We start from the raw sequence: 23142 nt of genomic DNA, 5'->3' as shown, positions 1-23142 counted from the left end.
TCAAGTCCACTGTGTGTCAATCATTTCCAAAAGTGAGCTACGATGTCACAAATGACAGCTTTTCAGTTACAGAATGGTACTTTTATGCAAATCCGAAGCATAAAAGAAAAGCTTAAAACCTCCTCGAAAAAGACAATCTACGCAGACAAAGTAGTTGAGTGAAAGTTGATTGAATACTGGCAGCCTGTTGATCCGCGGTGCCCTCTTTGTCTCAGTCCACGTCGTCGGAGTTGGAGAGATAAAGCTGGATTTATTACAAGGTCATTACGACTGTATGAAGATGGATGGCTCCAATCTGAGGTAACGGGTCAATTACTGCGACAGGGCTATCAGTCTGTAATCGACGTGAGCGCTAATGAGAAACAACAGCCAGGAGCACGCGGCGTCTGCTAGCTAACGGTGCAGGAGCTAGCATACCGTTAGCAACTCAAGACACTGACAAGACTAAAAATAGCTCGAGATATCATTTAATTCTTTCATTTTTGCATTAATAATATAATTTGTGGCTAAATGCTATGTGCAAAATTACTATGTATTCTGTATCCAGGACAGAGGTGGGTAGAGTATCCAAAAATTGTACTCAAGTAAGAGTAATGTTACTTCTAAATATATTACTTAAGTTAGGGTGACCAGATTTTCAACTCAAAAACTCGGACAACCCCAATTTGTGGTGGTTAGAAATAATAAAATTGTGAAATAAGTGCATAATTAATAAGGATGTAACAATATCCAAATCTGTCGGTACGATATTATCACGATATGCATCTTAAGGTACGATATTTATTGCGATATTTTAATATAATATATATATAAGCTTTTTAGCTTTTAAAATACATTGACAAGATTTTGGTGTGAATTATTTCCATCATAATCCCAAGAATTCAAGTAAAAAACATATTTCTTCACGTTGTTTGCACTGAAATGAATCATGGGATATGTAGTTCCCTATGTTTATAAGCTGTTGCTACTATAAAACCATGCATTTAAGCAAAGGAACTTAAGCAAAGGATATTTTGGTTATTGTTACATCCCTAGTAATTAATGAAAATTGTTGCACTTGGCCCATTCATGACTAACATGTGAGTCAGTATAGTCACATTTTCATTGTGTTTTGGTCGTTTTTAAGCAGCTATTCTGTATTTTATTGAAACTAAATGAAAGTTTATGCCTCTTTTTACTGTTGGCAAGTACCAGCTTGGTCAAAAATAGTCACATTTCTTGTATAAAACTGAGACAAATCACTGGTTTTGGATAAATCTGCTGGGACAGAGGACACAGGGATCAAAACTGGGACCTGAGTAAACAGGGACATCTGGTCACCCTAACTTAAGTATTTGTACAAAGTAGTGGTTCAGATTACTGAGGTAAGAGTGAACAAGTATTTGGGAAAACTTATTCAAGTCAAAGTAGATGGACGAGTAGCTGTAACTTCTAGCTGTAATTTCAAGATAATGTAATTGGAAGGACAAAATATTAAATAATGTAGAAAATATGGTATTACAAGAAACCCAAATGTTCAAATCAGTTTATATTACAATAAAGCTTGTGACAAATTATTTCACTTTGAAAGCTACTGATGACGTATGCTCAGTTGTGGAGAAAAACATGCTTCAACAAAAACACGCGTTACATTTTACTGCAGAAAAATAAGGTGACATGAGGTAGAGCGTCTGTGAATGGTGATGGTCAAAAAGAGCCAGCGACACATTGGATTATTGGCAGTCTCACTTCAATCAGTCACCGATTTTGGAACGAGCTAAATCAAAAATATGATATAAAGTAGATGGATTTGTGTAGAAATGACCATCTGTGCCAACAAGTCAACAATGCACTCTTTCTCTGAGTGGTTTGAAAACAACTTGTGTAGTCTGTATAACTTATTTGCTGTCAAGATCAGCTGCCCTATGCAAAATCACACAACCAGAATGTTAATGGTGCCGCCAGTGGCAACTTCCTGAATAAAGTCAATAGGCTGAATGAAAAATGACTACAGTACAGTACTTTGAAAGGCCTGCCAAGTTTGGAAGCACAATGCAAGACCTCGACTAAGGCAGTAAAGGCGCTCTACCCGATTTTTACTGTCCACTAGTTCATTTCAAAAGCTTTGCAGTGGTCCAAAGTTATTCCTCACTCACCTTATGCATTCAGAACCTTTGAACAAGCGCCTTTCACAACTTTCAGCGACCAAAGTGGAGTTTAGTCATCGCCACCAAAACAACTAGCATGCTAACCACACACATTCCTTATTATCGAACAATAAACACCTTAGAATTAGATTCAGACAGCACACAGCAGAGTTATTTTGACCGCAATAGATACTTATACAATATATCTGTACTCGGGCAAGATGCAAGAAGGCCTAAACCCCCGAACCATGGATAGTTCGCAGTAACATCAAGCTGTATCATTAGGAAACACTATTAAAAAAAGTGTGAAGAACGGAAGAATTTATTTAAACAGGAAATTTTCAGGAGCCTGTGATCAATACAAGCATTCGTGGTCCTGTTTACATGTTTGATTTTTAACAAAAAGGTGAGAGTAATCATCTCGCCTGTTGCAGTTTCAATTACATGTTAAAACAAAGCTTAGATTTAAATCTAATTTGAGTCAAACTGAGTAATACCTCCAGTTAGCACCACAATCCCAGGGAATGTTGCTGACATTAGCTGCAAAGTATCAACTGAAAATAATCTAGCTCTGGGTTAAATGCCGTATTCGTTGAACAAAAAATCCCTATACATGTTCCTCTAAAATTTTTCTGACTATCAGTCACATTGTTTTTCATGGTTTGGGTGGTCCGACTTATACTCCAGTGCGACTTATATATTAAAATTTTCACACTGACAGCTGTGAGAGGGCGCTCTAGACTTGTGTGTTAGTATTTGCTACTCCTATTACTCCTGTACCACTGTCACTTGACACTCCACTGCACATGTCTCCTGCAGAAAAAGCCGCTGTCCTGCTGCAAGTAGTGAAATATTCAGCTGAAAACAATAATCGAGCAGCAGAAAAAAAAGTTGAGCCATAAACTGGTGAGGGACTGGTGGAAAGCGGGGATGGAGAACACAGCTTCACGGCAACCGGGAGGGTGCGCCATGTAACTTTCCTGGAAGTCATTGGATGTATTGACAAAGGACTTCAGTGAAAACTGAAACCATCCTGTCGGGATTCACAAAGGCCGGAATAATTCTAACTGGAACTGATGCTGAGTCTGATGACATCTACACAAAAGAGGAAGCGGCGCTGGATTTAGTGATTTGGAGTGAGATGGAGAGTATGGTAAACTTGTTCTGTTATATTGTTTATGCTCTAGTTATCTGAATAACTCTTTATTTGTGACGTTAATATACCAGACGCCTATTCAGCCTGTTGTTCTCTGCATTCAAGATGAAATGTCAGTTTCAGGTCTCTGATTTTATAAAATAAATTTCCCCCAAAAGTGCGACTTATTCTCTGGAGCGACTTATAGTCCTAAAAATACGGTAATTAGTATCTTTGAACCTATCCTGCTTCTCCACAGAATTGCCTATTACAGTTGCAAAGTTATCTTCAACTCCTCAACCTAAATCGACCTATATAGACATTTAATTTAATCACAGAAGTTTCAGCTAAGCACCAACACGACGCTGCCATTTGTAGCAAACTAATTTCAGATTTGAGCAGAACAATTGGCGCGCCGCTCAGGGGACCATCATTAAAAGTGCCTAAACTTCTTCCTATAGGTTTGAACGGAGCGAACATCCCTCTGTGTACGGATGCCGCCTCCCCACATTTCAATCTAATTAGTCCATTAAGGCGAGTGGAATCAAAGAGTGGAGAGAAGAGACAATGTGTTTCGCTCAAGGCCTCTGAGTTAGCGCGGGGTGAGAGACAACACAAGAAACGACAACACAACAAAGCCTGAAAACCAGCTCTTTTGAAGCCCTATATATAGTGGAGGAGAAGGATCCGGTGCGCTTGTTTAGTGCACTCCCCCACTTGAGCACTCCTTGAGACGTCTAATGACAAAACAGTCTACCCCCACTTTCATCTGTGTTTCTTTTAAGTCTATGTCTTGCTAAACAAAGCTAAAGTGCAACCCGGGTTAGGCTTTGGTGACTAATTTGAGAGATAATACTGCTTTTGGGTGTTCCTTTTATGTGTTTGCAAAGGTAAAGTGCGTTTATTCTATTCATTTGAACTTTTTAAAGGTTCTATATCACGCAAAATTGACTCTTGTGAGCTTTTAGTCATGCTAGAATGTTGTCACCTCATCAAAAACATATACAGTATTTGGAGTTGTGTTTTGTTTCGTTCACACATGTAGCATGTTTGGTTCAAAATGCTCGGTTACACCTTGTGATGTCATGAAGCAGTAGTTTTCAAGGTAACATCTACCTTTTAGCTTTTGTTTAATAGAGATTGGCGATTCCAGGGCTGAAATCATCAAAATAATTCTAGTGAAGGTGTATGGAGTTTAAAAACACAGTGGAGCACTATCTTTTTTGGCATCACAAGGTGGAACAGAATGTTTTTTGTTTGAGAGAAAAACTAAATATTCAATTTGTGTGTTAAACCTGTATGAATGAAACAAAACACAACTCCATGTACGTTTGTGATGAGGAAACAACATTATAACTTTCAGTAGATCAGAAAATAACAAATGCAGATGGCGGAAATCAGGGAGACACAGGCAGAACATGCAAACTCTATAGAGACTGAAGCCAGACCTGTCAACCAAGTGTGAACCTCCCAAAGCTCCTCATTTGTATTCACTGCCAGTACCCATGCCCAGTCATCGTAACAGCATAAAGAATTTTCCATCACACCAACAGACACAAATTTATAGAAACCTTTTTTGAACAATTATCATTATATTTCAGTTAAAGATGGTACATAGATACCTCAGTCTATTTTCTTTGTAAGGAAGGTTGAAAATATGTTTGATCAGAAAATACAATTAAAACTTTCATCTCATCACTTTAGATCTCTTATTAACAAAAATAAAGACCAACTTTAAGCTTATCCAGGCTTCAATTACCTGGAGAACAAATAATTCAAACTTTTCATTCAAGATGTGATAAGGTTAAGGTGACGAGATGAGATTGGCACAAATTTGGGACGGTGTTTTTTCATTTTTTGGGGGGATGGGGGGGGGGGGCTCTCTTCACCTACTCTATAAAACATAAAGGGAACAAAAATGTCGTATTGTATTTGTGCATAAATTACATAAATTAATAAAAACTGTTTTCAATTCAGTTAATACTATAGCTTACCTAGGAGGCACGTCACCATATTTCGTGGAGCTTTTCGCTGCTGCCAGCACTCCCTTCTTTCCCAGGATGTATTTATGGAACTCTAGGCAGGTCATTGCCAAATTCATTTTAACTTTGATTTTGCTGCGGACCATGTTAAATGAGTATCTGTTTCTCACATCGGTCCAGGCACCTTTCATAGTTGAAAAGACCCGTTCTGAGTATGTACTGCTTACAGGGATGCTCAAAATGAAAGAAAGTAGCTTGGCATACCATGCGTGCAGCCGCTAGAAGCCATCAGTCAGGGCTGCTTGCAGTCAACTCAACCTCCTTACGAACCATTTTTAGTGTTTATCAGAAAATAACTACTCAGTATTCTGTTTGAGTGTAATTTTCGGGACATTTAGGACCAGATTCAGGATTCAGGACAACAGCTTAGATTTCAGGACTGCCCGGAACCCAGTGCCTCCACTCAATTTCATTTCTCTCCAGTAACTAGGTCAGGAATCAAAATCACACGAGACAATTCATAAAAACCAGAAGCGCAAGTTCGGACACCAGCCAATCAGTGAAGAGCCATATATTCAGTGTTGTCAACGATTCCTGAGATCGAGGATTTAAAGCCAGAACAAAGAGAATGTTTGGTGAATTTCATCAAGGGGAAAGACATTATTGCCCTTCTTCCTACAGGATTTGGGAAAAGCTTAATATACCAGTTATCCCCGTAAGCGGCGCATTACACACATCACGACCAAATAGCAGCGATTGGTTAAATGATAAAAAGTACCCGCCTACCGTCGAGCGAATGAATTCTAACACTGTGAGGTCAGACAGTTTCTACGAAGTGAAACCGGTTGATGAATCAGGCTAACCCTAAATAACATCGCTCAAAAAAGTGTTGACACTACTTAAATAAATAAATATTAAGTTTTTCCATCAAACTATTTTACTTTAGTTAAATACTAATAATTTAACAATAACAAACTAGTCCCAGGACAGATATATATGTATGTGTATGAGCGGCGTGCTGTCTGCATCTAATAAGAAAGCATTTGATTGTCTGATAATCAGGAAGTGTTCCTTAGCATGCTAGTTGTTGTATGCTTTTACTGTCATGGCAAAACTCTGCTCTGGTCTCGGTGTTGTGAAAAGCACTTCGAAACTGAACTTTGGACCACAACAGTTTAAAAAGAAGTAGTTCTGTTTTCCTTTCTTGTTTTTATTGTGTACAGCACCTTTTGTATAATATTCATAAAATGTAAATAGTGTCAACGGTTAATGTTTAATGTGTTTTCAGGCAGTGTGGGTTTAGCCTTGTTTTTCTCGGCTAATACAACAACATCAGAAGTTGACAGATGTTTACAGTGCTTTATACTAGTACAGTATGTGTGCCTAGACTTTGGGGACTATTATTCTCCTCATAGACCGTAGCATCACAAGCCAATGATTCCGGTCTCAGCCTCCTTGATCCCTCGCTCCACTCTCACTGTACCCTTGATACTGCATATGCTCTTGTATGTCACCGTATTCAAGAGTGTAAACACCCAGTGTGTGGATAGAGCCATGTGGCAGCCCGATAGCATAGCCTGTGCTAATACTCATTATGTTTCTAAGCCCCCATAAGAATCCCATGTGTCACCCCCGCTCTGCTCACGATGGTGCTCCATACAGAATGCATATGGTGTTATTAGTGTTGCGTAACGTGAATTAAGAAATCAAGTGATGTCACATATAGATAGAAGAAATGCAAGGACAGATTATTCTCGAGTCGGTTTAGCAAATAATACGGGTGATAAAGAACATGCTTGTTCAGTCACTATCCGTATTACAATAAAAGGCTGCCTTAGAACCAACTTGCATAAAAACAGTTCTAACTATTGTAACATTACTGCCATAACTACTGCTAATCCACTATTACTACTATCAATTTAGTTCTATTTTACTACACTTATTCATTCACTCCACACTTAACGGTGGCAAGATACTACTTCACAATCACTTTGGGGTTACTGACATACCACCAACCATTCTCTCAGACTCAGAACATTCATAAATAGGAGGGGGAAATGTCTTGCCCGATGACACAAAGATAGTATGCAGTGGCTTTAGCTGTAGCTGGGATCAAACTGGCCTACTTTGGGTTGGTGATCAAACAAAAAACACTGTGTCACTACCATCGCTACTACCGCTACGATCAGGGTATAGTATAGAAATACTACAAAAACTAAAAACTCCGAAAATTGCTTTTGATGAGTACTTTTTAGTCTTGACAGAAGTACTTGAAATTGAGTATATTTTTAGACATGTTATTGTACTTTTTACTGTACTGAGTAAAAAAAATCTGTACTCTTTCCACCATTGACTACTTCTGCACTATAGGGCGCTCTGGATTTTCACATATAAACTGCACCGAACTATAAGGCGCATGAAACGAAACACACCACTTAGATAAGTCAATCAAACTTTATTTAATGCATTCACAATAACTCTCAACTTTGTTCAACTGAAACACGTAAAAAAAATACTATCTGAGATGCTAAATTGTTAGTGTATTCACAATAACTCATAACTGTTCAAACCGTGATTACAGCGTCCAGCATGCATGTCCCTCTCGTCATTATCCGAGTCAGTGTGGTTACTGTTCCCTGGCAGTTCAGTGATGATTCGGGTCTTGGTGAAAGCTCAGACCACGGTTGATACTGATCCTTAGCCCAGGCGTCCACGTTCCATTGGTAGATCGTGGTGTAAGTTACTCGGCGCTGTCTCCATTTCTTGGTGAATGTGTGTTCGCTTCTTCCATCCACTGCTCCCACACAACTCGCAGTTTAACTTAGCCTTAACGGCCTTGAGTTTAAAGTGGGCGTTGTAAGCGTGTCTCTTGACAGATACATTTTGATATTAAAAGGAATCACAGTATGTATTACTCCGTGATGTTCCGGACTTCGGTAGCCATAATGCTGCAAGTGGTGCGGCTTTGTAGTTTACTAAAGTTGTACTAAGACACCCAAATAAATTCATATATAAGGTGCTCTGAATTATAAGGTGCACAGTTGTTTTTTGATGAAATTAAAGGCTTTTAAATGCGCCCTATAGTGTGGAAAATACGGTACTTCTACACCTAATGTTCCTGCTTCTACTTCTAATACAACTATAATCATGTTATGGGTCTGCATAACATATAGTCATTATGGATCTGCATCTTGAAGAGGTCGTCATAATGTTACGCTTGATCAGTATATGTCCAACTTGACAATTTAAAAAATTTGAAAATAGAAAATCCACCACCACATTTCACAGATTTGGACTGCGGAATATCTGAATCCATGAGGTAGTGTGCCAGCACCAGTCATTCCGAGTATACCTTGAATGGGAATGCTGAGGATGGGAAGAACTTTGAAAAAGGAAGCGAGCAACACGAGAGCTCCCGATTCAGGAAATTACTTGTTCAACCCCCAACTGCCAACGGACACCCAACCGGCTACTTTACATTCAACGCACGTACCAGAACACAAGAAGTACACATGCAAGAGGCTATAGGAACACGGGAACGCCGAGATAAAAGCCAGAATATGGCGGAAGAGCTGGGGGAGGAGATGAAAAGAGGAAGCGTCTGGGGAGAGGGAGGGCAGACAATGAGGAAATATATGGAATCAGGTTTTGTGATCTGTCAGACTTCAAATACGCCGTGTGCATGTGCGTTTTTACTGTGCACATACGAAGAAGGCAGCAATCTCCAAGCACCAATATGTTATTCCAGGAGATAGAAGGGGCAGAGGAGGGGCAGTTCAGACAATAAAACGTCGATGTAAATGTCAAAGAAGAAGGGAAAATACTGAGAAATCCAACTAACGCGGGAGAGGGAGGGGTACGGACCTGAGACGTCGGACAAAAGAGTAAAGACTGCATAGAATTGACTGTGAAAATGAATGTTAAAGCGCATGCTATGAAAAACATGAAAAAGACCAGAGACCTCCACCTTCTTGTACTGACATAGTGCAAAAAAATAAAAACGTGGTTAGCATGCTAGTTGAAATGTTGGACAAAAGTAAAGAGTGCATAGAATTGACTATGAACATGAATGCTAAAGTGTATGATATGAATAAGATGAAAAAGACCAGAGACCTCCACTAAGGCTTTGGTCCTATCTCGAACTGACATAGTACAAAAAAATATGTGGTTAGCATGCTAGTTGAACTGTTGGACAAAAGTAAAGAGTGCATAGAATTGACTGTGACCATGAATTTTAAAAGGTATGATATGAATAATATAAAAAAAAGACCAGAGACCTTCACTAAGGCGTTGGTCGGACATCTTGAATTGGCATAGTGCAAAAATATGTTGTTAGCATGCTAGTTGAAATGTCTGTAGTATCAAAAATTATCAAAATCGCAATGTAAAATGAATGTTATGATGCCTAAACATGATATGAATAAGATGAAAAAGACCAGAGACCTCCACTAAAGCGTTGGTCATACATCTTGAATTGGCACAGTGCAAAAAAAATGTGGTTAGCATGCTAGTTGAAATGTCTATAGTATCAAAAATTATCTAAATTGCTTGGAAAATGAATGTTATGATGCCTAAACATAGCATGAATAAGACCAGAGACCTCCACTAAAGCATTTATCATCTTAAATGAGCATAGTGCAAAAATGTATAAAAATAAATTTGTGGTTAGCATGCTAGTTGAAAAAGTGCATAATATGAATATGATGAAAAAGTCCAGAAACTAAATGGTAAGTGCTTTCTTTCTCCATTGAGACCTGTTGTGGAAATTTGACATTAATATGTATAAATAATAAATAATAAATAAAAAATAAACCAAGAGAGTTGCAATGTTCCAAGGTGAATTTATTTATAGCTGTGCACAGATATATAACCTAACTCTTCTTACGTCAGTCCATTAAATTCCATATCTAGTGTGAGACAATGCAATAAGGACACACTATTTATACTCTAAGATAAGTTACATACATAAGATCAACAAAACTGGTTTAGACTTAGATAAGGAGCACAAGGCCAGGACACTAGCGCACAGAATAATGGCTAAGATAAGGAAAACAGTTAAAGATACACTATGTAACTTTTTGGTAGGGATTCATCACTTGGTTGACTCTATGGATGTCATTGAGTGCGTATACATGCACATCAATAACCCGGTTATTAGCCATATCCCGGTTATGTCAGTATTGGGTTACTGCGTATACATGCGCACTGAGAAACCGGGATACTCATATCCGCGTATACATGATCAAATGGAGTATCCCGGTTTCTTGACATAATCTTACAAATGCGCAGGCGCAAAAATTAACTTAAATCAATTTCATAAACCAGGAAAAATACAAACCGTGAGCTCCTTAGCATAAGAAGCTAAGGAGCTACGAGATCTCCCACAATCCACTGCGCAGATTCTTCATAAAAATCTTCTGCATAAATAAACTCAACTTTACAACATATAAACTATAAACACTATAGATCCACATCAGCCTGTTTGATCAAATAATTCAGCTGTGATCACATTTGTTCACGTTTTACAGAAACGAAACTTAAGACCGTAGGCTAATTAGCATAAACTGTTAGAGGCGATAAAAACAACTCGCTCCTTGCGTCGCTGATGCGATCAGTTTCTTTTGGACTAAATGACACGACTCTGTGGATTATGTGTGTTATTTCTGTGACAAAAGAGGCGCTAATGATGGTAAGTGTGTTCCGTGCATATAGAGTATAGGAGATAGTTCATGTTTTAGCTTTTAAGCGATCACACGAGTGCAGGTCGTACGAGTGCAGATTGTACGTGTGCAGGTTTAGCGCAGCTCTTAATTTTACAGTAATTTCACTCGTTTGGTCACTTTATTTATGTTGGTCAATTTATTTATGTGATTACTGTTGTGGTGAAAGGCTGGAAAGTGTCTTTTGGACGCATGCACACTCAACTTTATGTTGCAGTAACCGGGGTACTGCGTATACATGCCACAAGTAACCCGGTTATTATCGGAATAAACCAGCTACAGTAACCCGGTTTCTAATAACCAGGATACTGCCATAACCGGGTTACTGAAACCGGGTTACTGCGTATACATGCACCATCAAGAAACCGGGATACTCAAAAAACCCGATCATAACCGGGTCATTGATGTGCATGTATACGCACTCATTGCTCAGCCTGGAATGTTCCACAGTATGACACTGAACAACTTTACTTTACATTTATTAAATTACAGCTGGTTTTATTGCTTAAAAATACCTAGGCATTCAGACTGTGAGTGCCTCTCCACTGAGCTGACCTGTAACTTGGTCCATCTTGGTCTTCATGAAGATAGAAAGGTTTAATGCAGTACTGTGAAACATTCCAGACAAAGCAATAACATGTCCACACAATGCACCGTTAAAAAACTACAACCCAAAGCTCAAATCTAAGAGTCAAAGGGTCATGGTAACCTTTCATAAGTCATAAAATGTGTCAAACACCAGAGCCAAGTTGTGTCAAACACTTCCAATTACTTACAAAGATTTTAAGTCATTTAACCATAAAATCTTTTCTAAACAAGAATGACAGCTTATTTCAAAGTAAGAGTGATGGAACGATTTGGTAAGGTCATTTTTAGAAATAATTTTACATGTCTTTTTGCATCAATTGCCTTTCAGATTCCAGAATGTGATGATTTCAGGCTCTCAGATGGGGGATTTGCATAAAACGTTCAAAAAATTCTTATTGTTAGACAGAAGAGTCATATAATTATAGATTGATTAATGTAATTTTTTTTTTTTTTTTTTTACAGGAAATCCTATACTATCATTTCAGAACATCCTGCTTTAACACCTTTGATTGAAGTTACATCATTTTTACTCAATAATGACCAGTCCTCCTTCAGGGTCCGCTACCTGCTTGTCTCCATGGAGATGTTACTGCTTTCTCATGAAATGTTCTGTGGTATGACTTTAAACATATCCATCTAGCATTTATTCATTGGAAGTGTTTCTACTGCTCAAAAATACAATAATTCCTTCTGTGAACAGGGACGACTTAGCCCGATTCATCCGCTGGTTTCACTTCGTGGAAAACGTCTGACCTCGCAGCATTAGGATTCGTTCTCTAGATGTTAGGTGGGTACTTTTTTATTTAACCAATCCCTGCTATTTGGTTACTTATGTAATGTGCCAAATCCCGCAGGAAGAAGGGTAATAATGTCTTTCCCCTTGATAAAATTAACCAAACATTCTCTTTGTTCCTGTTTTAAATCCTCGATCTTGGGAATCGTTGCCAACACAGAATGTTTGTCTTCGTCTACATCCATCTCGACCACTTTGTTTACTGTTGTGCTGTACCACAAAAGGGACCCAGACAGGCGCTTGAGTTTGACGCCATGGCTTCACAGCTCTTCACTGATTGGCTGGTGTGCGATCTACAACTTTTGGGGTTCTTGCAAACCCTCTAGTGTATTCTGATTCCTGACCTAGTTGCTGGAGAGAAATTAAATTGAGCGGAGGCACTAGGTGGTGTCAGTCTAGCTAGGGACGGCACTCCATAGATCTGAAATGTAATGTAGTGTAGTGCTATAACCTGCGTGTCTCCCTAGTGATAGATGGGTTTAATCAATACTGTGGAACATTCTAGACAAAGCAATAACATTTCCATGGGGAAAGAGACTTGCGATATGTTGCTACAGTTAAACTTGACTAAAGTATCTATCTAGGTCAAAAAATTGCAAATGTACACAATGCAATGAATAAGTCTTACATTAGCTTTAATTTGTAGAAATGGTCAAACCGGGGCACGTCAGGACCAGAGTTTGTAAAAGTAATAGCCTTGACTAAACACCTACATTTATCTCGTCCAGTTTCCTCTAAAAGAATGTTTTTACAATCAGCTAGCCTCCCGAGAACAGATCAATAACCACTCGTATCCTCCCTCTCTTTAAGGGTGAAATGTTTAACTTTTCAGGTTGGGGGTCCGCTACTATGGAGATTCTTTATGCTTTGCCTGTAATGTTCCACAGTATGTTATTAAACTTATATACGGTGAATTTATTCAATTATGGGTATTTTTATTGCTCAAAAACATGCACATAAAAACATGCATTCTTACTGTGAGTGGGTCACCTCTTCACAAGAATCTAAATCTAAACTGTAAATTGGCCTGGTCTGCTTGTTTCTATAGAGATTGAAAAGTTTAATGTCATATTTATAATGGAGGTACAGGAAGACAAGAACTGTATTTTTCAGACTATAAGGTGCACTTAAAATCCTTACATTTTCTCAAAAATTGACAGTGTGCCTTATAATCCAGTGCACCTTCTGGTTGTGCTTACTGACCTCAAACCAATTTTATGTGGTACAAGGCGCTCAAAAATCTGTCAAAATGTTTTAGGCTAAGTTTATATGATGGCGGTCTGAACAGAAGATGCAAAAGTGGCGTCGCGTTTTCACTTTTTATTCCACGTTTAGACAAGTGTTTTCGGGAGGAAATCTGTGTATTAAACTTTTCCACTCTGGAGGGTGGTTTCAGATTTTTGCGTTTTTAAGCCCCAAAAATGCTGTCACCATTTAAACAAAAGGCATTTCCGATACAAGATGTTGTCTTTTTTACTCGCAAACGTTCTCATGTAAACAGGCCCTTAGTACGACTTTGGTAAATTACGAAGCTGCACCGCTTGATGGTTTACAGCTGCCATAGTCAGAAGCCTCATGGAGTAATATAATCTCTAAAAAGTTTCACATGAACCATTTCCAACACGATATACACACAGAACAGATTCACCAATATAAAAAACAAACTTATCCACCCACATTTACATTCATAATACACATTCATCAAGACAGGGAGGCAACACCAGACAACATTACGACACTATCTGCCAAAGGATTGTGGATGCCTGGGGTAAGGGATCAGTCTCAAGTGTCATCTGTTTGTTTTGCTTAATGCGCCTTATAATCCGGTGTGCCTTATAGTCTGAAAAATATGGTAATTGACAAGGCCTCTACCAGAAAAGTTGCACCTTTAACATACTCGATACCTCCACTCACATTAAAACAAAACCCTGAGGTCTCCGTCACTACAACAATCCCCCAATCTTACATAGCACTTAGATCATTTCATAATTAAATTCTCATTAGCATGCTAGTTGAGGTTGCGGCGGTGTTGCGGTAGCGCCGTGGGGAAGTGGCTTTGCGGATTGGAAGTGCAAATTGAGAGATGAAGAGTCCGCCTTAAAACTCAAATGACTGGCCCCATCCATCATCCCGGCGGTGCTCTGTGTTTTGTTTGTCTTTGCTTATGCGTTGTAGAGGGTTTTTGTGTTTTTTTGGGGGGTACGGCGTCGCTACACCATCAGCGTAATTGCATTTGTGGTGAAAAGAGAGGCACTCTAGTCTCATTTTCGCCTGTGATTTATCAAGGCCCGGCGATGCGAGACAATGCACACGCTCATTTGTCTCCTCTGCTGACCTTTATTCCACTAACGGCGGCCATCTTTGTTTGGGTTTTTTGGGGGGGGGTGATCGGGGAAGGGTTGTTCTAGAATTGGGTAATGTTAAATTTGAATACAGGTTATTTTTTTCATATAATAGTGAGAAGGTTTTCTGCTCTAAATTACAAGTGAAAAACTTTGAAGAATAAGAAAGTACTATGTAACCTATTGTATATTTCTACATTTTATTTGTATATATATTTGTATAATTTTGCCTTATTTTTCTAAGTCTAACTTATTTTGCTTGTCTCCATGGCGATATTATTGCTTTACATGGGATGTTCCATAGAGTGACATTAAACCCACACTGGAATAAAACAATATCTAGGTAAATGAAAATGATTTAAATTAAGAACATTTTACTTTATTTAAGTCGATTCAACTTGATAAGTAAAATGATCTAACAATGAAATAAGGCGATTTAGTTTATTTTAAGTGCAAAATGTTGTTGTTTTTCTTATTTAAAGTGCAGCAAGATGTATTATCATATTTTAAGTACAAAAAGTCTTCCACTGGTAGATGATTTTACTTGTTAAGTAAAATTTACTCAAATCAGGAAAAAACTTTCTTAATTCAAGTCATCTTAACTTGACTAGATTTTGTTTTTTGCAGTGCATCTTTCTCAATTTTTCAAGGTATTTCTGAGCAACTAAAACACTTGTAATTGAACAAGCACAATCAGAGATAGCAACCTGGTCCACTATGAGGCATCGGTGTGGTCAGTTCATCACCACGGAAGCAGTTTATGAGGGAGGAGCCCAGCCCATATTACATGATTGTTATATCCACAATGCAATGTGTGTATCTGTACAGGCCCATGAACATTTTTGTGATACTGGTCACACATGAGAATGTCTGTGTTTACTTTTTCTGAGATTTTGAGACCACTCCCGTTGCTCTAGCTCGATCCTTTGCGGAGTTATGACCAAAAACACATATTTGACCTTTGTTACCTTGACCTTCAAGTGACCTTGACTGGTTTCAACCTGTAAGTGTACTCTGGTTATGTGTGTGCCAACTTGTGTGATGATTGGGTGAATATTTTAGCCTGCAGATGGTTCAGAAATTGCCGAAATTGCCTATCCTTTATAATGACGTGACCTTTCAATTGACCCGTGTGACCTCAAATGACCTTGAATCGGGGACCAGGTCATAAATGTAAGATAAATATGTGTAATGCAATACTGTGGAACATTCAAGGCAAAGCAATAACATTTCCATGGAAACAAGCAAGTGGAGGACATCCCATCAGAGCAGTTACACAGTGCGTCTTTAACTAAAACAGAATTATACATAAGGCAATTGATGAAATTTGAAAGCAATATCTCCTACTCTACCATGATACAACGGTTACTATGACGACTAGTTTTGATGGATATGGAAAATGCCGATGTCTTGGTTCATTATAGTCATCACAAAGCGATAGACAATAAATACACAATTAAAAAGACAATTTATCAATGAACATTAACACGCCTGAAACAAATGGCATGCTTTCCTCATCTCCAACTGCCACATATTTTTCCCAACTAGCAAAAGCTCCGGCAGCCATTTTTGCTCTCTGCCAGATCTGAAACTCATTCAAAAGTAATTAACAAAATGGCCGCCGCGAAGATGGTCCAAAAGCGAAGGTGAAGGCGCCGTCTCCGTCTCCGTGTTTACGACGGGCCACATATGGTCCGCTGTCATTCGTCAAACTGCACACGAAATGCATGTGTTTCGCCAATGACCCCTCAACGCGGCTTGCGGCGATAAACGCGTCTAATTACGATGTATGGCAGATGGCAATTATTACGTCAGCTTTCATTTTACGAGGACATACACAAGTCATTACCCGCTAATGTGCACGCGTTCTTTTATTAGTCACAGACACAGAGGCAAATAGAATTACAGGGGGCGCCGGGGAGGGCCATACTCCGAGACAATGATAACAGTACAGAATTTTTTATTCACGATTAGCTGATTACTGTAATTATAAAGGTCATTTTGTTAAACGTCTTGTATAATAAAAATTAAGTTTTGAATTCACGCCACAAACATTTTACATTTGGTCGACACACGGCATGATGGATGATATCATTTTCCAGCAATAACAAACTTCACACATAACGACAACTGACACCAATATGAGTTACATAAGAGTTTTAGAGGCGGTATACTCAGTTACATCTACTCAAGTACATTTGCTTGACTTACTTTTGAATAAATTTGTACTTCTGGGAGTAGTTTTCTAACACCTTTTTTACTCCTATTTAAGTAGAATTAAAAATATGAGGATTTTACAGTGTAACAGTAGTCCAGCTACTTGAGTACAATTTCTGACTACACTACCCCCCTTCAAATACTTTAAGATAGATGTAGAACAGGGGTCTCCAGAGAGCTACTAATTTTAGAGGTTGCAAGAAATTGAGAAAGTATAAGAGCCGTGGCAAGCTTTAGACAGGGTAAAGTTAGATGCCTTTTATACATAAAACATTATCCATTTATTAGTGCACAAGTTAGGAATCTAAATGACACATCTACAATGGTGATTACTCACATTTTAGTTATTTAGCACAATACATATAATTCAGAAATTCTTTGGTGAGTTACTTGGAAAAAAGTGGAGAGCTACTGGTTGGAGACTCCTGATGTAGAATATATTAAGTTGAATATATGGCAGTTTTGGCTATAGAAAAAAAACATCATTGCTTTGGGGGGTCATATCAGCTCATCAAAGCCTGATCTTGTCTGATCTCAAAAGCTCAGGAGGATAGGCTCTGCTCACGCTTACGTCACAAACCAGGAAGACATTTGGAAACATGTGATGACAACTTCTGGTGTAGTTCCCGACACTGGGCTCACCGACCGACTGTGATAAAACCCACTGAAGTAAATGTGATCAGTGGTAAAATGAAGACTGTATACGTACGTGCTGTTTGGAATCATCTTCAGGGTTCCCACTTTTTCACTGACAAAATTTTAAAAATTTTCCATGACTTTTTCATGACCTAAAGTGAATTTACCATGACTTTACGGCACCAACATGTGTAGAATTGATCAGACTTTTAGGGTTAAATATGAAATGTTGACCCTTTCCACTCACCTTATGGTTTGGCTTTCAACATTCAAAATACTGTCAGTGCAGTTTATGTGTCAGTTTTAGTGTTTTGGTGTTAGTTTGTTGTCATCTCTTTTAAACAAAAGTCACATACGTTCGGAAATAATCATAATAGCTTCATAATAGCTTAACAGAACGCTGAAGTTGCGTGTAAGAGCCTGGCCTGGAAAATTACACTTTCAATTTCAACGACTTTTCCAGGATTTCCAAGAACCCTGAATCTTGAATTTGGCGCCTCTCTTCTAATCTCTTCTAACTGCATGTACCCAGTGCGCTCAGAGTTATGAAAACTGAGGTATGGTTGGAATTGTTGATTAGCCGAACATAATGGAACTCTACAGTGACATGTAGATGAAGAAAACTGGGACATTTTCTCGATTTTCGCAGATTTTGTGAGATTTACTACCGCGAACAAAGCCCACCGGAAGTTGTAATCGCATGTTTCCAGACGTCTTCCCGGTTTGTGACGTAAGCGTGAATAGAGACAATTGAGCTTGCTCAATACTTGGATAGGAGGCTCTATAGTGCATTCTACTGTTGCGTCCTTAGGCAAGACACTTCACCCAAATTGTCTGGTATGAATTATTTTTTGTATAACCAGGCTGAGTAACATGCAAAATCAAAGAATCCATTTTGCTATGTAAATTTATGTTCCTTAAAATCTTCACACAAGTAATAGGTGACACTTATGGGACCAGAAATATCACCTTAGACTATTTCATAAAAAAATACTCTCTCTTAGGCAAGACATGTCACCTAGACCTTACATGTCAACATAGTTAAACAATAGTGATAAGAGAATATCTATAGCTGCCAATGTTAAACAAAGGCAATATGTGTTTCCATTGACAAAGAAGTCCTACTATATTTACTGCAATGAATCCGAAGTGCTTCTGTTTCAGGCCCAGCTCCTGTCCCATCATGTGACCAGTCATGTTGCTATTATTTTGAACCAGCTCCTCTCATAACCTCAGCTCTGTGGAGAGGCTGCTGGATTTCACTCCCTGCTCTCCGCCCGGTCAGGAGGTCACTAATGGGAAAAAATCTGTCATAGAACGGCGGGCTCCAAAAGTCAACAACGCATTCACTTTCCAACAACTCACAAAGTCATCCCGGAGAACTGTCGATATATATTTATTTATTACACTGTATTTCAATAGACAATAGCCGTTTTTCTCCGTGAGTGCATTCAGAGAGCAGAGGGGGTATCTGAGGACCCGCTAGTGTTATTAAAGCCTCTGAAATACTCATTAGTGACAACCATGACACCAGACTGCAAAAACACAGTGCGTTTTCAAAGTTCAATTTAGACTTGGTATTTGGGAAGTACAACTTTTGTCCTTTCTGCTGTAATGGCATTCACGGTAAATGAGAGGTGTTTGTCAAAATAACATCCGTATTTTTGAATCGAATATTAATCTGTGCCTAGGTCCATTCTGAGAAAATGTTTTGTGAAAGCGGAAACAAACATAAAATCTTGTTGAATTTAATGGTAGCAACACAAGTATACAAAAAGACCAATTTTACTGTTAAAGGGCCTAGATTACGCTATTTTCTGATCTTCATTCACACATGTTTGACATATAAGCCCTGCATATTTAAATTGAGTTCTTCTCTCAAACAGAAAACACTCTGTTCCACCTTGTGATATCATGTGGTAATACAAGAAGTGCTCCACTCTTTTTTAAACTCCATACACCTTCACTAGAATCATTTGGATAATTTCAATCCATCCATCTTCTTCCGCTTATCCGGGGCTGGGTCGCAGGGGCAGCAGTCTAAGCAGGGACTCCCAGACTTCCTTCGCCCCAGACACGTTCTCCAGCTCCTCCAGGGGGACCCTGAGGCGTTCCCAGGCCAGCCGAGAGACATAGTCCCTCCAGTGTGTCCTGGGTCTTCCCCGGGGCCTCCTCCTCCCTCATCACATTTACCTCAGCTGACTCCTCTCGACGTGGAGGAGCAGCGGCTCTACTCCATGCTCCTCCTGTGTGACTGAACTCCTCACCCGATCTCTAAGGGAGCGTCCAGCCACCCTGCGAAGGAAACTCATTTCGAGCGCTTGTATCCGCCATCTTGTTCTTTCGGTCATTACCCAGAGCTCATGACCATAGGTGAGAGTAGGAACGAAGATTGTCTGGTAAATTGAAAGATTCACCTTTTGACTCAGCTCCCTTTTCACCACAATGGTCCAATACAGCGATTAATAATAATAATATGGATAATTTCCTGCCTTGTAATTTCCAATCTCTACTGAAAAAGTAAAAGGTAGCTGTTTTGTTTTGTTTTGGAGATACAGACAGACTAATAATGCACGGTTACTCAAACATGTGTGAATGAAACACAACACAACTAAGCTTACAAAAGTCAATTTTGAATAATAAAGGCTCTTTAAGAAGTTAATATGGCTCTTTTCCAACTTTGAGATATGTTCCTGCAATTAAAATGTAACAAGTAATATCTTTCGTTGGCAATCATAATACAAGTTTATTAAATAGTGTATATTTTTTGTATTTTTGGACACTTAAAAGTTGGCTTTGCTCCCAGGCTTTGCCAGCTACTGCCAATTATACAAAACATACTGCTTTATTTAGATACAGAACAGTTGCTTTACATTGCACTTACCTATTATTTTAAATAACAATAGTCACAGCTGCCTTGGGGCAAAGTGACAAAAAGGTGACTGCCATTCAACGCCAAAGCTTCTCTTATTACACCAATCATATGTTCAAATTAATGCGAGGCAGGTTAAGTGTCTTGCCCAAGGATTCATCCGGCTATCTTTTACTTTTTTCAGTAGAAATTGGTAATTCCAGAGCTATAATTGATTGATTCTAGTGGAGGTATATATAGCACAGTGGAGTACTTCCTGTATCACCACATGACATCAGATGGTGGAACGGTGTGTTTTCAGTGTGGGAGAAGAACACAGCCTAATGTTTGTGTGTTAAACATGTGTGAATGAAAACAAAACACAACTCCAGGTATGTTTGAAATGACGAATCATTATAACATAGATCAGAAAATAGCGTGAAAAAGGCCCTTTAAACTGCTAATTCTACCATAAAACCATAAAACATGCTGATCAGATATTTTATGTTGTCCCAAGAGTCAAAAAACAAATAGGAAAACACTCATTTAAATATAAAGCTCCTTCTGATTGGATCTTCCCTCACCAATTCGTGCATTAACTTCTGTCCCTTCATTTAAAAACGCTCTGATTCAATATTTAAAGAACCCATGTAATACTTTTTTGATAATTTTGTTGAATTTTGTTGTTCATCTTGTTGTTTTTTGTGATTATCTTTGAACTCTTTTGTTTTATTATGTGTCAAACAGTCAAGTGCGAGTGAGCGTGTGTGCATGTGTGTGCTGATTTTGTTGTTTTGATGCTTATTTGAATTTATGTAGTTTACTGTCTGCCCTTCTGTATCTTTCTTTTGTCGTTGTATTTATGATGACCCTCTCGAAAACAAGACATCTCAAGGGGCTTATCCTCCAAACAAATAAATTCAAATTCAAATTCAAAAACTGTAGGTGTTCGAGAATATCATGATTTGAACAGAATCTTTTGATATGTTCCAATGATGAATGAGCCTAAACTGTGTGTACTTGAACTTCGAGCTCCTCTCCCCTCTCTAGTATCTGATTTTCCCCAGCGCAATGCATCCTCCAGCCCCGCAGGTGGCGCTGTCCTTACCCTGAGCCCGTCCATAAAGGTCTGTCCGTCGCTGGCTCTCCTCCAGGACACCTCGGGCAGCGGCTCCCCCTCGGCCACACAGGAGATCATGGCGGCGCTGCCCTCCACCGCTGTCACGTTCTTGAGCTGCAGGATGTGGGGCTGAACTGGACACAGAAAAGAGGAAAGAGAAAGAAGTGAGACGGGGAGCAAAAAAATCCACAGGGTTCAGAAGGAGGAAAATTAGGACAGTTGCGCAGTGTAATGAACAGTTATCTTTTGAATAGTGAAAAGTCCTTGAAATGTTGCAGATAATAATAAAGCCACAAACTTTTTCATAATATAGAAATCGAGTTGGACATAACTTAAAATGATTAGTAAAACCATTTGTTGTGAGCTTTCATACATTCATAGAGATGCATTAGCCAAAACAATATCATGTAATAATAATAAGCTACTGGGTCATTACTGTTAGAATAGTTTTGAATGAACCCTAGTTTAATATTTGCCTTCTTAAAATCTCCATGGGTTATTATTGGCTTAACTGAAAATTCTTTGAGGTAAAATGAGTCTCTTCCTATCTCTATCTCTCCATCTCTAAAAGTAAAGTCAAGTAAAGTAAAATATTAATGTGTGGACAGAAATGTTACAGCTCACTACAAGTATATTTACCCACTCGTACTCATACAGCAGGACAACTTGGAAATGTTCTCTACTCACTTCACTCAATAAGAGCCGTATGATCTCAAATGCGAAGTTTAAGAATTTCAACTGACTTTGTACTGACCTATTACAAATACACTGTCATTCATTTTTGTATAAATACACTGAAAAATTCAGGCTACGTTTATATGATGATGGTCTGAACAGAAGACGCAAAAGTGGCGTCGAGTCTTCACTTTATATTCTGTGTTTAGACGAGGGTTTTTGGAAGGAAATCTGCGTGCATATGATAACGCAAAAGTGTGTGGAATTTGATTGGGTATGCATGCCATCCGACATGTTTCTGTGTACTGTATGTATGTGGCTTAAATGCATACACGATGTGAGCAGATCTTATCAGAGTTTTGCGTCTACAGTGGAGAATATTCAGCTTTTCCACTCTGGAGGGTGCTTTCAGATTTTTGCATTTTTCGGTCCCAAAAACACCATCTAAACAAAAGGCACTTACGATAAAATATTTTGTCGTTTTTACCCACAAGCGTTCTCATATAAACAGGCTCTTATAATATCACTAGGGGTGTGTAAAAATATCACTATATCATATCGTTTAATGTGATGATACAGTATCGATATCGGGGGGCTCCTGTATTGATATGTGGTCAAGAATATTTTTGGGGTTATTTTGCTAAATTATTTTGTTACAGCGCTACAGTTTTGTTGCTTGTTTAGTGGAAGGAAACTCATTTATGCAACACATTTGACATTTTCACTGTTTTGATGAATAAAATGTTTGTGTTTCTTATTAACTTTGCACAAGAAGTGGTTTAACAAAGACTTTGAGCATCACAGCCATGATTTAGCCATAATGTTTTATTGAACTGTATCAGAATTATTTGAAATATATGTCATATTGAATCAAAAGCTCACTGTATCGAGGTATGTATCGTATCGGCAACTTCTTAATGATACCCAGCCCTAAAAATTACATTATCCAATCAGAAT

At 38.6% G+C, this 23142-nt stretch overlaps 1 protein-coding gene across 1 annotated transcript in view; it reads right to left on the bottom strand.

The window, feature by feature from the left end:
• Positions 1–23142, bottom strand: part of LOC110153222 (neural cell adhesion molecule 2) — a 591924-nt gene that overhangs the window by 80339 nt on the left and 488443 nt on the right. Inside the window, exon 8 of the mRNA XM_055165721.1 lies at positions 21499–21644. Within this exon, the coding sequence (XP_055021696.1) occupies positions 21499–21644 (146 nt within the window). The remainder of the gene's footprint in view (positions 1–21498; positions 21645–23142) is intronic.

The sequence above is a fragment of the Boleophthalmus pectinirostris genome, unplaced genomic scaffold (genome assembly GCF_026225935.1).
Source record: "Boleophthalmus pectinirostris isolate CB_2022bp ecotype Guang Dong unplaced genomic scaffold, ASM2622593v1 HiC_scaffold_11, whole genome shotgun sequence".
Lineage (NCBI taxonomy): Eukaryota > Metazoa > Chordata > Actinopteri > Gobiiformes > Gobiidae > Boleophthalmus > Boleophthalmus pectinirostris.
This window is presented reverse-complemented; position numbering and strand designations above follow the sequence as displayed.